The 16,238-nt window shown below is 37.5% G+C and overlaps 1 protein-coding gene across 1 annotated transcript in view; it reads right to left on the bottom strand.

Annotated features, from left to right (window-relative positions):
- Positions 1 to 442: 442 nt before the first annotated feature.
- Positions 443 to 16,238, bottom strand: part of cdh19 (cadherin 19, type 2) — a 29,376-nt gene continuing 13,580 nt past the window's right edge. Inside the window, exons 6-11 of the mRNA XM_037694066.1 lie at positions 13,497 to 13,750; positions 11,644 to 11,780; positions 9,191 to 9,312; positions 8,338 to 8,455; positions 3,290 to 3,541; positions 443 to 957 (exon numbers count right to left, since the gene is read on the bottom strand). Of these exons, the coding sequence (XP_037549994.1) occupies positions 443 to 957; positions 3,290 to 3,541; positions 8,338 to 8,455; positions 9,191 to 9,312; positions 11,644 to 11,780; positions 13,497 to 13,750 (1,398 nt within the window). The remainder of the gene's footprint in view (positions 958 to 3,289; positions 3,542 to 8,337; positions 8,456 to 9,190; positions 9,313 to 11,643; positions 11,781 to 13,496; positions 13,751 to 16,238) is intronic.

Raw genomic sequence — 16,238 nt, forward strand, 5'->3', positions numbered from 1 at the left:
ACAGTCAGAATAAAGGCTTCAAGCTGAACATACGGACTCAAAGCTAATAAGCTAAGGAGTACTAAAACGCTCTCAAGATTTCATAGAGAACAAAACTGGAGGAGAGGGGATGCAGGTCTGACAGGATATGGATGATCATGCTGCTCCACGATTTTATAACGTGCAGGAAGACAGCTGCTGTTTTTTAACTAACATAAAAAAAAGAGTCAGTATTACATTCCTACATTCCTAAAGTAGAAAGACAAGAAAACATGTAGAAAAGTTTTGAGAAAAAGTTTGATAGAACAATTTTAAAGGGTCGTGATTATAAAATAATTATTTTCCATACATTTACCGTTTAACCCCATTTAATTAGATGCCAGAGACATAGTGTTGTTTTTGTTCAAAATATCTACCTTAACATGCAATAGTCTACTATTTCACCTCAAATAATAATAATAATTTAAAATATTGTGTCCGCCTCTCCTCCTCCATACCAAGGAGTGAGTCTCATTAAACTGGGTCTGGGATTGCAAACAGGTTGCGCAACTTCCAGCTCCAGAGATGAAGAGTCCAATGAGCTGAGGGACCCTGAGGGGGACCCTGACCCCTCATATGCGTAAGTCCGGAGGCAATCAAACGGTGGAACATAAGGATCATGATCAGCTTCTGCCAGTCTGTCCAGGATGAACTGCTTGAAGACCTCGTCCTCCGGGCCAATGAGGTGTGACTCTCGGAGTGACATCCGTATGCTGGCCCTGACGTCCTCCCGCCGCAGCCTCCTCTCCCGTCTCTTGGGACGGGGGCGCAGCGGGACGACGGGCTGGCAGAAGTCCAACTCAGCTCCTCCCTCTCCTTTAGCTGTGTAATAAAGCACCTTTTGTGACACGGTGTCCGGCAGCTCCTTCGCCTCCTCGCCCGTCGCCTCCTGCTGTTTTTGCCTGTGTCTCCTCACCATCAGCATCAGGAATGACAGCACTGCAGACACGACACAGTGGGAGATCATTACAATTAAACACCAGGACATGAGCGTAGTGAGTAAAAAAAAAAAATCAAAACAACATAAGGCGCCTGATGGAGCATGCAAGAATGTTCAAGTTTGCTAAAAGAAAGCGGGGTACTATAACTTTTGCAGCTATTCAAATTAAGAAAATTTGGGGAATAAGTTCTTTAATTTCAGCTAATATATGAAATCTGTCTTTTTTATCTGCAACATTTACCACAGAATGTTTATCTTTGTCTGCCATATTTACGGGTTCTTGCCCTCTGAGTGTTAGCATAGCAGGTTTTGTCATTAATCTTTCATGTGATGGGCAAAGGGAGGACACAAAGCAGCTAAGGTCATAATAAAGCTCTTCACTATGCAGGCCCATCAATGTCCCAGGATGGCATTGGTACTGATGTATTGCAACCAATACACTCATTACCTGACATCATTGCTCTGCAAGCTTTGAGCATTGTAATGTGTGTTAAAAGCACATCGGCGAGTTTTAAAAGGCAGATTTGAAATAAAGTGCAAATTTGTTAGTGAAAACTCTGCTACTTAGCACGCACTCATACTTGCCAAATGGTTGTCAAGTGGAAATGTTTTTGATCACGTCTGCTGGAAAAGAACTTCATATCAAACAAAGGTTCAATGAAATTGCAGTTTGATTTATTGATGGCAAAAGTTGTATAAAATTTTATTCTATAAGTGTCAAATCCTCATCCTTGGGGGTCACCAGACTGCATATTTAAGTGGTCTAAAGTTTTTTTTTTTGTGAATACACAAAACTTTATTACTTTATTAGCATTTCATTCTTTTGTCATAGGATTCCCCAAATATCCAATTTTATTTTAATTTTTTTTAAGCAGGGTGGAAAAAGTCTTGAAATGCCATCACTGCATTTTTGCGAACATTAAGAAGCATTTGTACATTACAACAAAAAACGAATAAACCAAACACAAATTTACTTATATTTTGTGCAATCTTTGCCTTTTAATTTCCCACATTTAGCAGTCACAAGGTTCAGCCAGACTCAGTAACACTTTTAAAACCAGATTAGAACTACAAGAATGCCAAACCCTTTGATCTTCTCCTTACTATCTTGATGCATGCTCAGTAATCCAGAAAAAAATCTAATAAAATTGTATTAGGTCCTCTGGACAGATTCTTCTTTGTTGAAATGTTTCATCTTTTATCAATTAGACTTCTTCAGTCTGAGGAGCTGCAACAAACTCAGTATTATAAATAGCACCTTCTCATAGTGGATCAACCAGTTTGCTGGTGACATTTAGAACTAGTTGTTCACATGCAAAAGAAGGACCATCAGCCTAACGACTGTTAGTGCCCTGATGGCCACTTGCTATCAGATGATATGAACCAATTCATGTACCCTCTCTGCATATTATGTAGTTTCTACACAATACAATTACATTTAAGTTTAAAACATGGGACAGTTGTGTTAAATACACCCAAAATGCTTACATAAATCAAAGAGATAGCACAAAAAAGTTACTAAAGTTAAGTACAATTTGTAAAGTACAATTTGAAAAGTACAATTGGGAACATTAATAACATTAACATTTTCAAATACATCTATTTTTTAATTCAATTAACTGCTGAAAAGTATTGGATACATACATTTGTAATATATATTTTAAGTATGGTTTGAAAACAAAATTTTACAAATGCATTCAAAGTGCATTTTGAAAAAGTTTATATAAAGTCTAATTTTATAAATACATTTGATAGATTTCTATGTATATATATTTTGCAAAAAATAGTACTTCATAAAGTGTAACAAAATATATTTTATAACAATGTACTTGACGTATATTTAGATAAATCTATTTATTTTAAATTTTCGATGTAATCCTAATAAGTCAATTTACTTGAGAACATATTTTAATGTACAAAGTACTTAAGTACATTAAATTTTCACCAGGGTATTCACAGAGGGCTGAGTGATACTAGCAATAATTGTAAGAGGGTGACATTTGGACACGGACACATTCGCCCATTTAATGATGGACAGGTTCTCTTCACAAAAATGTCTTCCTTCACTCCTCTCTCAAACCAATGTTCCTCTCTATCAAGGATGTGAACATCTTCATCCCTGAACGAGTGACCGCTGGCCCGGAGATGAGTGTAGACTGCAAAGTACTGGCCTGATGATGTTGCTCTTCTGTGCTGGACCATCATAGATAAAACATTTCAACAAGAAGAATCAGTCCAGAAGACCTGACTTGACTTTTTTTTTTTTTTTTTTTTTTAGATCTTCTCCTTACGCTTTCTTAGTCGCCATAAAAAAACATGTTCCACACTTACCTGTGAGTGTAGCCAGACAGATTAGAATCCCTAACAAGGTTTGCATGCTGACGCTCATAGTCAGAGCGAGGGCTTCCACCCCTCCTGTGGGACAATGGCCAGCAGGCTGACAGCTGCACACGCTGATGGTCAACGTGGTGGTGCTGGACAGAACCGGAAAGCCACTGTCCGCCACAACCACAGGTAGGAGGTACTGGGTTCGATCCTTGCGTGTGAAAGTACTCCTGCGTGCCACGACGCCAGCTGTATTGTCTAAAAAGATCAAGTAGAAAAGATGAATTTTTCAGTCAGCTTACAACAAACATGAGCTTTAATGTGTGGGTGAAAAAAGAAGTAAAACTGACACACTGAAGGTGATTTAGATTCTAATACAGACTTCCTCCCTTACCCAACATGATGCTTTTTTTATTTAGCTTTGCTTTTTTTGTGTAAATGACTTTTGTTTGAATATAATCTGAGCAAAAAGGGGCAGATATCATAAGATTTCTTCTTCTTCTGCTGCCTGTCATTTTATTTTTGATTGTATACATATTTTTTGTTTTCTATTGTATATAGTTATTTTGTTTTTAATGAAATGAATAAATTTCTAAATATGAAACACATATATTAATATCAGTTTAAAGAAGAAAATGTGTAAAATGTGATTCAGTTTCCCCTGTTAGAATCTATCAAGGCGTTGAACAATAACTTCTCTGGAGAGAGAAAAAAAAAAGGCTTGTCACATATAAAATTATGTTTTATTAAATGCATTTCTATTTGATTCATTATTCATCTTCATGTTGCTGACTCGACTGGGGGAGCCTGCTTGGCTAACCACCCATACTCTGCGCCTCAGTGCATTTCAGTCTAACAGATTTTAACACATTTAAAAATGCTCCAAGGTTTTCAGAGCTGTTGTCTCTATATTCACTATTATTTATCATAAGCTTTTAAAATCATGAACTGCCCATTGGTTGCTAAAGCAAACTCCTGGGAGGCCGTCAGGCACACAAACAGCTATCTAACCAAAAATGTCTTAAAAATAATTTAAATATATGCTTATGCAATGGAAAATAAATATATGAAACTTTTTTCTCCAAGTGTTTATTCAGAGGGTTTTTAGCTGCTGGTCTCATGGAATGTTTCATTCATCTTGCATGGCTTGATATATAATAACTTTTGTTTGGTCTACAGCAAATTGTCAATCATTTTCAAAATGCCTTCAAGTGTTGCAAAACAAACAAGAACACAGATTAACTTTATACTAAACGTCACCCAAGAGGTATCTCATTACATGCAAATATAAAATATTCAAAACCATTAATGCAATTTCAACTCCAACATGCGTTTTGTTTGTTTGTATGCTGTTGTTGTTAAAATTTGAATAATGTTGTTTTGATGTTATGTTACAAGCGTTTGAAGCATTTGGCGTATATTTTGAATCTTTTGGCGTGCATTCGTTTAGCATACTATATCTTGTTGTGTATCTTAGATCCTTTTTTACTGTTTCTTTGTCTACTTTATATTTTTATAATTTTGGGGTGTAACTGAGATCCTGAGTACATCATTTTGTTCCACCTCATGTACCACATGTGATGAGAATGACAAAATACTTAACTTGATCCTTTGCTCATAATATTAACGCTCATATTGTGAGCTGTTGAAACACGCAAGGCCGGACCCAGAGTATTGGATCTCTCGGGAATATTTTCCTCAAACGTTTAACGAAAAGCTACAGGCTTTGCTTCAACTTTATTCTAACCCACAGATGTACAAACCACAAAACAAGAATTACACTTTAAATCACCGTTTGATTGTTCCTATCTCTTCAAATAAGGATTGCCAACTTTTTATTTCTTATTTTATAGACAAAGTGAGTAATGCGATAAATAACATTGATCACTGATCATCTCTTAAATCACTAAAATAAAATATGTATACAAGAAACAAAACCACATATATACAAATGAACAATAAAAGTAGGCACAATGAGTGCAAATACATCACATGATGAAGAAAAAAATAGTTAATATAAGCATTTGCAGCCATGAGAGGACCCTCTAAATCTTTTGACAACTATATGTTGTTCCTACTAGTTTCCACTACAACTACCTTCCACCCCCAACATTTACTTATAGACAACTGAGAAAAACTTAACACATGTAAAATGCCCCCAAAGAAAATCTTGTTTTGCAGATTAAAAAACTGCAGGTAATAAAATATGCAGCCCAAAATGATAATCGAGCAGCAGAAAGAACGTTTGGAGTGAATGAGAAACTTGTGAGGTACTGGTGAAAAACTGAGGTTACATTAACTGCAATGAAAAAAAAAAAGAAAACTAATCACAGGATGAAAGCAAGATGCCCAGAGTTGAAGGGACAAGTCCACAGATGGGTACTGGAAGAACGCACTGCTGGGAGAGGCTTGTTGATGCTCCAGTTGCGTCTCCACGCCATGGCCGTGGTCAATGAGATGAATATTAAGGATTTTGCTGGCAGACTTTCTTGGTATTATCACTTTATGCAACGTAACCACCTCTCCATCAGAGCACAGACATCGGTGTGTCCGAAACTGCCAGCAGACTTTCAAGTCAAGGTCAACAGTTTCCATGAGTTTGTTAAAAAGCAGGTAGCGGAACACAACATGTCACTGGATCATATTATCAACATGGACGAGGTCCCCCTCATGTTTGATATCCCCATGGGCTAAAGTGTTGCACAGAAAGGGCTGATAAGTGTGAATATATGACAATTGGTCATGAGAAATTGCGCTTCACAATGGTGCTAGCATGGTGTGCAGATGGATCGAAATTGCCACCGATAGCCATTTTCAAACGGAAAACTATGCCAAAAGACGAATTCCCCCAGCACAGTTGTGTCAGTGAATGAGAAAGGTTGGATGGATCAAGAAATGATGAACATTTGGCTGATAAAATGCTACACCAAGCATCCTGATGGCTCCTTTCAAACACGTAATGCCCTGCTTGTGATGGATAGTATGTGAATACACATAACGCCACAGTTCAAAAGTAAAATAAAAGCTTGCAACTCCATATATGCCATCATCCCTGGAGGCTTTAGCAAAATACTCCATCCTCTCAACATCTCAGTGACCTGGAGCTTTAAAGCAGCCTTGCGTCGCATGTGGGAGGAGTGGAAGGTGGATGGAGAGCACAGATTCATGGCAACCGGAAGGATGCACCATGCAACTTTCCAGCAAGTCCTTGGATGGATCAACAAAGCATGAACTTCAGTGACAACTGAAAACATCCAGTCGGGATTCAAAAAGGCCGGAATAACTGGAACTGATGCGGAGTCTGACGACCGCCCCCCACAAGAGGAGACTGTGCTTCATCTTCCTCCACAGTTGGCAGAGTTGTTCAGAAGTGACACAGATGATGAAGAATTCAATGCATTCAGTGATGTGGAATGAGATTGGTGAATTTACCAGTAACTTGCTTGTTGGACTCGTTGACTTGTTATGTTAATTAAGCCTGTTCAGGATGCCAGATATGTCCTGTGTGTTATTGTTATTTCAGATTAAATGTCTGTTTTTGCACTTTGTGAAATACACTTCTAAATAAATGCGAGTTATACTCTGAAACGGCTTATATATTGTTTTTGTTTTTTTCCTCTTCATGAGGCATTTTTTGACTGATACAACATAAACTCCGGAGTGACATATAGTCCGGAAAATACGGTATTGGGATTTTTAGTCTTTTTCAGTTCTTCCAAAAGTGGACTTGTTTATTTCAACTTCACTCTATAACTTTCACAAGATGTGGGGCCGAGATGGTGTGGAGGCAGGACAGCTGGCTCGGGACCCAAAAGTCCCAGGTTCGATCCCCGGTTATTGCGTACCTCGTGGTGTCTCTGGGCAGCACACCTCATCCCCAAAATGCCTCCCCGGGTGTTTTCAATAGCTGCCCACTGCACCACCTGATGGTCGATGGGTTAAATGCAGAAACTAATTTCACCATAGTATGGAAACATACAGTGATGACAATATGTAACATTATTATATAAAATATTATATTTTTGATGAGCTGCAATGGTTTGCATTTTTTGTTTGTTTATTTATTTATTATCCAAAATAAAAAGGGGAGTGGTGGCGCAGAGGTTAGAGAGGTGGGCCTGTGATCCAAATATCGCCGGTTCATGCCCCGGCCCTGACAACATCAAAATTGTGGGTGGGGTAGGTGAAGCACCCACACTTGCCCCCATCCTCATTCGCCCCACACTGGGCCCATGAGCAAGGCCCTTAACCCCCCATCTGCTCACTAAACAGGTCTCGCTTGAAAATGAGTTCTTGTGGCTCAATGAGACTACCTGTATAAATAAAGGGTTAATGAAATAAATAAATAACAAAATATCTAACAATCTGCAATTAAGTTGTTGTTGTTGTTAAGTTCAAAGTCCTGTCTGTTTACATGAATGGGGTAAGACTCGGAACTTGTTCTGGGACCATCCTGTGGGGACGCTGCTCTCCTTTTGGCCTCAGTCTTCAGTGGTTTGTTTGTAAAACCTTGCAAAACTATTTTTTATATCATTTTGTTAAAGAAAATTACATCATAAGAAGAGAAAATAAACTCTGGGATAAATGAGATCTTGGAAATCCCCCGTACTGAAAAAAAAAAATCCATTAGATTTAAGGAAAAAAGAAAGAAAAGCCCAAAATGATCGTGAAATAAACCAGTGGGTTTTTTTTGTTTGTTTTGTTTTTTGTAAATTCATGCTATCCTTTTCAAAAAAGTCTATATCATTTAACACAAAAAGTCAGGCTGTATGTTTCCTCCATATATTAAATTTATTGAAATGTAACCTCGGGATGGTTGTTCATCTGTTTTTACTGTGTGAGTCTCCTTATGCAATGAAAGAAGTAAAGAAGAATAAAATGTAAAATTTATTTTAATAGAAGGATACCTAAAATTAAATAGTGGTATTTTGTTTACTAATTGGAGTAGGCTGTTTAGACTTGAGTGAACAACAAAAAAGGCTTTAATCTTTAAAAAATATATAACAATATTACAAAAAAATAACTGTAAGCTGAAATATGTAATTGAATGTAACCTTGATTATCTCTGATAGAGAAGTTTGGGTTAATGTGCTCCTCAGGCACCAACGAGAAGTAGAAGTGGTGTCCTTCCACGGGATCGTCCAAATCAACCGCACTGAGAAGCTGAATGAGCTCAAGAGACACAAACAGAAGCAAAACAAAAATGTATGCACAACAAACAACAAAATTTCATAAAATTTGTCATGCCTATTTATTTCTCTAAAATAACAGTTCTCAGCTTTAGCAGCAGCCAATGTAACATACGCACCTGTTCTAATCAAATATTTCCATCCATCTTTTATCTTTACCCGCTTCTTCCTTTTTGGGTTGCGGGAATCACTGGTGCCCATATCCAGCTATCACTGTGTGAGAGGTGGGGGACACCCTGGACAGGTCTCCAGTCCATCACAGGGACACATGAGACAAACGAGACAAACAACCATTTGCTCTCTCACTCACATCTAGAGACAATTTAGAGTTACCAATCAGCCTAACATGCATGTTTTTGTTTTGTGGGAGGAAACTGGAGTACCCGGAGTAAACCCAGAACATACAAACTCCACGCAGAAAGGTCCCAGGCTGGGATTTGAACCAGCAACCTTCTCGCTGAGAAGCAGCAACGCTACCAACTTATCCACCGTGCCGCCTTATCCAACATTTCTTGTCACTTCATTGTTTAAAGTATTGCATTGAATTATATGAATTTCTGTGTGATAAAATATAATGCACAGTGCTTTATAATATATTTTCTGTCTACATATATTATTATATTATATATTATGTGAACATTTACAGATTAAACCCTATGCGCATTTTGACACTATTGTGGAGTAAATCATGAACACGAGGACAACATAATATACATACTTCTCCAGCCTGCGTGCCCTCACAGATATATGGCTGGTAATCCCTGGCAAGCCTCGGCACGTTGTCGTTTATGTCCAGCACTTTGATGAACACCACCACGGTGGAGGATAAACGGTTCTGTGCTGCAGTAGTGAAGACAGACATGTGCTGAAGTCCACTGGGTGCATGTATCACAGATGCTTTGTGAAAGCCATGTCAAAATAACACTTAAGGCTGAGAAATGTTTCGTAGTTCCACATTGCTTATGCTGAAACAAGATCAAAACAACATCACAGTATTAACCGATAATGGTGCTTTGGAATCAGTGCATTTTGGATTGAATTTGACAGCTTCCCTTAGTATACAACCTTTCCTTCTCACAGAACATAGAACATGCATTTAAATGATTTCACCCATAGAGCTAAAAGATAAACTATTGAATTGAAAACATTAGCACTGGAAGAACTTAAAGGAATGCATGTTGACTGGTGTTATTCATGACAGAGTTGCAATTACATCTATTAATTTCCTGGAAAAACTTTGATGAGGACGGCCACATTGCACTTTGATTTGACACCATGTGTTGTGGTTCGATTGCATATGCCACCATACAAAACTTCAGCTCAACACCTCAAAGAATGACTGAGTTATAGCCAATTGTGTGTATTCTTAGGTAGCTGCGGCAGCCATCTTGAACCAAAATGGCTCAAAAATGGAATTAGTTCCAGAGATACATCTAATGATTACTTTCTGAATAAAAAAAAAAAAAATCCTTCAACCTGTTCATGCTTTTTTTGTTTGCAATTTACGTCGCCATGGTAACTCAAAATGCCAACAAAAGTAATATCACGGTGCTGAGCCGGTCGTTTTGATGTAAAATGTCTAGGTGTACACATTGCGGTTCGGGTTGCATTAAAGTTCAAGGAAGAGCAACACCTTCTTCAAGTGGATAATAATAGGGGTCTGCTTTCAGGCAGCCCCCCCAATTCAATTATTGTATAATGACAGATGATAGAATTATAGCTGTTGAAGTTAAAACTCATAAACTGCGTTATGCTTGAGCTAATGCAGTATTGCAAGATCTTGTGAAATGTGTTAGTGCTCAGTGTATGTGTTGTGAAGAACTTTCACAACAGTGAAAGCCTCCTCACGACCCTCTGATAGGATGGTAGGGGGCGGGGGTGGGGGCATCTGGGGGTTTTTATTCAAAACATTTTGAATAAAATAGATGCAATTTCCTGCATTTTGGTGTATTTTAACGGGTTGTTAATATCTACGTTTACCTGCATTTGTAAACAAATGTCCGTCTGTTCATGGCCGCTGCCTGTGGGCTCCTACCCGCATACAACTGCCTGGATAGCTCAGCACTCACCCCCACCACTCTTTTAGGGCCGGAGGTTTTTTTAAGGGTAGATTCAGAAATGCTACATGAAGGGGCAACTTGTATGCTCGTAAGTGGCTGTTGTGTTTAAAATTAGTGTTTATGTAAAATTTTACAAATTCAATATAAGTTGTATTCATTCAAGGCAGGCATATTTGTTCATAACTTTATTATTAGTAAGCCTGAGAGTTGCCGGTTCCAAGCAAACAGGTTACCGGAACGTGCCCTGTCAAAATAAAAGAGCCCACAGATCCCGTTCTGGCAGGATTTAGCTCAAATTAAGCCTTGCTCTCAACTACTACCTCACAAAGTTTATTAGTTATAGTCATAATACTGTTATTGAATGCCCACGGACAATGGCATCTTCAATGGCATTCACTCCAAAAGTAATCAATTTTAGTTGCGCACTAAGTGATTACTTTCTTCAACTTTTAAACAAAAACTACCGTGTGGTTCATGAGATATTTGTAATATAGACATGCGTAAACATGCATGCACCCACATAGGCCCACCTATCACTTTTTAGCGGCAACCAAACAAACAAAAACCTAAAAAATATGTAAAAATAATAACAACCCAACATAGCTTTATCTGATTCCAAGCTAGTGGGAAAGATTAAATGCAACCAAGCTAGTATATAACATTCAATTTGTAAATGGGCAATAATCTAAAATAAAGAGCTGTTTATTATAAATCATTTGCATATGAGATATGTGACTTGTGCAACAGGTTTAGTAATTCATTCATAAATGAGTCATTTATTGTTCATGGTCCCTTGTGTGTATATATATATATATATATATATATATATATATGGGTGAGAAATTACTGGCAAAAATCAAAGTTTCCCTACAGCACATAGCTAAATGTTACATGCAAGTTTGTTTGTGTGCTGCTGTAAGCTAAACAACTTTCATTGTACATTTTACTGCAAAAGTTTGAAAAGTACACCTTGTTAGGCAGACTTCCTTCAACAAGCTTGTTATCACCACATCGTTGGAACTTTTTTTATACAAGCTTCTACAGTGAATGAAGATGAATGTCTAGTAGCCATATCAACTAGATCCAAATAACAAGAAAAAATGGTTCTTACTCGTTTCCTTGGCTTCGACAGTCATGTTGTGCCACTCTGTAATCTCGCGGTCCAAAGCTTTAGCAACAGCTATGGTTCCATTGTTTGGGTCTATATTGAAAGCTTTTGTGGCAGCGGTCCTTTTGTCAATTGAGTATCTGGAAAACAAATACAGAAACGAGAAAGGCACATTTTGCAGGGAAGGTTGTTTTCAGGGTAAACAATATGTTGAAATACCATCGGGACATTAATTAAGCAAACAGCTTACATGTTGTTTTTCTTATAAAACGTCCAACAAAGACAAAGTGACAAAAAATGGTGGAAATACACCACCTGAAACTGATTGCCCAGACTTTAGAAGACACCAGTTTTCATAATCTGTTTTTAGTCTAACCACACTCCTTTTATTTTGCTTTTCATTTAAAAAAAAAAAAGGCTGAACAAAATTTTGATGGAAAGGCTTAACACAAAAAAAAGGTACACTTTTTAAAAGTTTACAAAAGATCTTATTTGGTTTAGGATTGGCAATTTTTGGTACTTAAAGGCACTTAAAGAATGTATGTTTGATTACTTTTTTTTATATATACCCACCACCACTACCCTTTGTTTCATCATGTCTCCTATCCGTGAAACAATGTTTACTCACTCCAGGTCTTGATAAACAAAAGTAAAAAAAAACCCTCACTAATGAAATACAGGATTTTCTAAAGAGACATCTGCTGCTGGTAATTCTGCAAGCCGGGTATTTTTATTTTCCGTCATTTTCACCAGTCCAACGCATCATTTTGGAGGGTGCTGCACATATTTTAGCAGTAAACCTGAGCTCCCCTTGACTATAGTTTCCACATTTAATCCTTTCAAATTAAACTATGATAGCAGAAACATCTCAAATCAAGTGGTAGACATGTAAAAAGGTACCTTGACTAGAAAAGTACAGTTAGAAAGCAGTTTATTGTCTCAGTACCAGATGTCGTTAAAAAAAATATATATTTTTATGACCGTCAAAAACTTTTTTTTTAATCTCTTTTTAACTAGATTTCAAATATTCCCAAAAGTCCTCCCTATCCCATTTTTCTTCATTCTAAAATCGCTGAAGGGCGATCTAAAAAAGTGAAATATTAATTGTTTATGATTTTACGACTGAACTCCACTTGAAAAAAATCTGAACTATTTCTTTTAAGTGACTGCAACCCCTTAGGGAAATAAAAATAATAAATTGAAGAAATATTTGTGTGCTAATTTGTTGATAAGAGCACAGACTATAAAGCAATTTGACCCCAGGAAATATAATCACATTTAGTAGAAACGTGGAAACCCCAAAAATGTCAGCCTGAATTTATTAACCAATGAGACGCTGTCACCTGAGGGACGGTAACAGACGCTTCGCGAGGATGATGTGCAGCACCTGCCACTCTTAGGCTCTGCTAGGATGGACAAGCACCAGTTGTAAGGCTGTCTCCTCTGCAACGTGCCCCAGTTGCAAATGACTGCAAATCTTAATTCCGTGTGCCACCTCGTATGGTGCTTTATTACATCTGCACGTCCTAGCGACGTCGCTTTGTGATAATACCATGCCGATAGATAGGAAATCCTGTGAGGTGTGAAAAAATATGTCATGATTTATTCAGGAGGGCTCATTTCCCACTAAAGTAATATGAGATAAATATGACCATGTATGGGATATCCAGAGATCAAGGGTAAAAATGGATACACCTTGGCTGTGGCAATATTTGAAATGGAATGATTTTTCACCCTGTGGAGGAAGCTGTCTCAGGGTGTTCCACCCACACCAGCTTTCCTCGCCATTATCATGCTGCTGGTTGAACGCTGGATGACAGATGCCATTTTTCCTGCTTTTCGACGGCTCACATTACCTGATGGGGTTGTTGTCTGTGTCAGTGTCTCTGGCACTAACGCTGCCAACTACGGTTCCCACAGCTGCATTTTCAGGAATCTTCCACTCGTAGACTGGCGAGAGGAAGACAGGTGCCTCGTCCACGTTCTCCACGACTACTTTGAGTGTTGTTCTGTCCATGAACTCATCCAGAGGCAGAAAGCGGGTGTCGACGTGTTCGTTAGCTGCCTCTACGGCCATGTCATAGCGTCTTCTGGATTCAAAGTCTAAAGGCTGTACAACAAATAACAAAAAGCCTTAATCATCTTGTAATCAAACAACAGTTTACCGTCACTAATGTAACAACTCTTTGGTTACATTTACACAGCGTGGGCTTTGGAAATAATTATAGTAAGACATGATGAAGGATAGGGTTAAATTTGTTCCATGATTGTTTATAAGCAGCCAGCTGTGAGCACACACTTAAATAATGCTGTTATGATGCTAGTAATAGGAAAACAGCATGCAAACAATTACCACATTCACAAAAGTGATGCAGGGATACAGTCAGCATTTATTTTTCTTCTTTCTTATGTCTTAACAAAAATAATATCCTAACTTCCAAATACAAAACATAATTTATTCTTTAAACATAAACAAATAGAAACAAACTGTAGAATTAGTGTAAAAAATCATTTTGAACTTTATCAAAAGGGATATACTGGAATCATTTAACAAAACATATACTGATAGTATATATACTGATAATGATTTTTGTTTGTTTGTTTTTGTTCTATGTGAATCTGAATGCCCGTGCATGGTGTTACGACTGCCGTCGTAAGTTTATGTATGTGTGTGCAATCACTAATTGTGTAAATTATTGTCAAAGTGCACGGATGTGAGTGGAGCAACAGACTGAGTAACTAGACGGTGATTGGCTGCCTGCCTGGAGGAGTGCTTGACAAAAAAAATTGCGTTGGTGATGATGTTGGCTTTCCATCCACTCTGCGCATTGTAACCAGCCACAGCTGACCTGCTGTCCATCATAATTTTCATAATTTATTAATTAAAATCCATTCGTTTTGCGAGGAGTTTTGTAGGAGTGAGCTGCCATTAATTGTAACAATTGGGGCTCGTCCGGGATCGCCCCAATTGTTACAACCTCAGCAAAACACACCCGCCAGGTTGTAATTAGATTTGAGTGTTTCCACCTTCTAAACACCTCAAGCAGCCACTTAGTCACTGGATATGGTTAAACAGTGAATTTATTTTTAATGTGAATAATCATTGATGACGAGTCTTATCGAACTTCAGGGTGAGCCCAGGCCAAAATAACAAACAAAACAAACTATATTTCCTACTATTTTTCTCTTACCTAAACAAAACAAAATTAACCAAAATCCAGGTTTATTACCTTACTAATCTAACAAAACCAGGAGAAAAATGTCTTAAATAATATGGCAGCTCACCACTACTCAATAGAAAAACTTCTCACAAAACTAACTGATATGAAAATTACAACAGACAGCAGGTCAGCTGTGGCTGGTTGGGACGTGCAGAGTGGATGGAAAGCTGACGTCGTCACCAATGCAGCATTCCTCCAGACAGGCAGCCAATCACCTTCAGTGTCTTGCTCCACTCACAGCTGTGCACCTGGACACTAATTTATACAATTAGTGATTGCACGCACGTACACAAACTTTTGACGGCAGTCATTACAATGGCTTATTATGCAATGCACTGTTTTTAAAAAAATGCATAATTTTGAAAACTGTTTGTCTCTTCAACATCTGAAGGGTTATATTAAACATAAAGACGATTAATTGCTACTAACTAAAATCAGACTTCTCTATAATTATCAACAGAGTGGGTTTTATTGAAAAACAGTTGTGATTCTATTATTTTTGCTCTTTCAATTTGCTAGACTAAATTGATTCGCTTTTTTCCCCATTTACTTGAAAAAAACATGACCACTCAGAAACCGTCTACATTCACTTCTAAACTATGTTCCTGTAGATATGAAGCATAAATAAAAGGCAATACAACATCAGCCCTTTGGCCTATCATTACTCCTCCTAAAGGAATTATTGTCTGTCAAAAGTTGGCTTTGTTCTTTGGGAATTGTTTGCAGTTTTGTTGCTATTTGTAAGTTTTCAAGCAACTAGAGGGCATTTAGGAAGTAACTGAGCCCTGCCAATATGCAATCTGTCACATGAAACTGCTCCTGGTCTATTTTTGATCTTCGCCTTTTGGTTAGTAAAACATGTGCCTTGTTGCACTACTGTTTTTGTTTTCATCATAAAATCTAAAAAAATGCTGGTGTCGTATTTTATTTTAATAGATTTCATTTTATCCCCATTTTGTTCTAACTTTTCTTTTTGCTGTTAATGCATACAACTCTGCAACAACTAGATGACCTTTAAAGATCTAAGGATTGCAATTGTTTCTGGCCGTTTGTGGCACTGGGAAATAGACATGTCTTTAAGTGTTGGCTTTAATGCAAGCATTTTATGAGCCATTGCACAAATGTCCATTAGATGACTGAAAAAGATTGCAAAAAATAAATTGATGTGTTCACGTTTCATAAAAAAAATTAAAAGTTCCCTGCTGAAGCCTCGTGAAAGCTGTTTTTTTTTTTTTTACATTTTGGAAACATGCTAATTACTTCCATATATTAGTCAAGAACTGAAAATACAGACATATATCCTAATTGTCTAATAACAACTTTTATAAGTAGTAATTTGTGTGTATATATACATATATAAATATACTATATATATGT

This window comes from Nematolebias whitei, chromosome 20 (assembly GCF_014905685.2).
Source record: "Nematolebias whitei isolate Nwh7 chromosome 20, NemWhi1, whole genome shotgun sequence".
In the NCBI taxonomy this organism is placed as follows: Eukaryota; Metazoa; Chordata; class Actinopteri; order Cyprinodontiformes; family Rivulidae; genus Nematolebias; species Nematolebias whitei.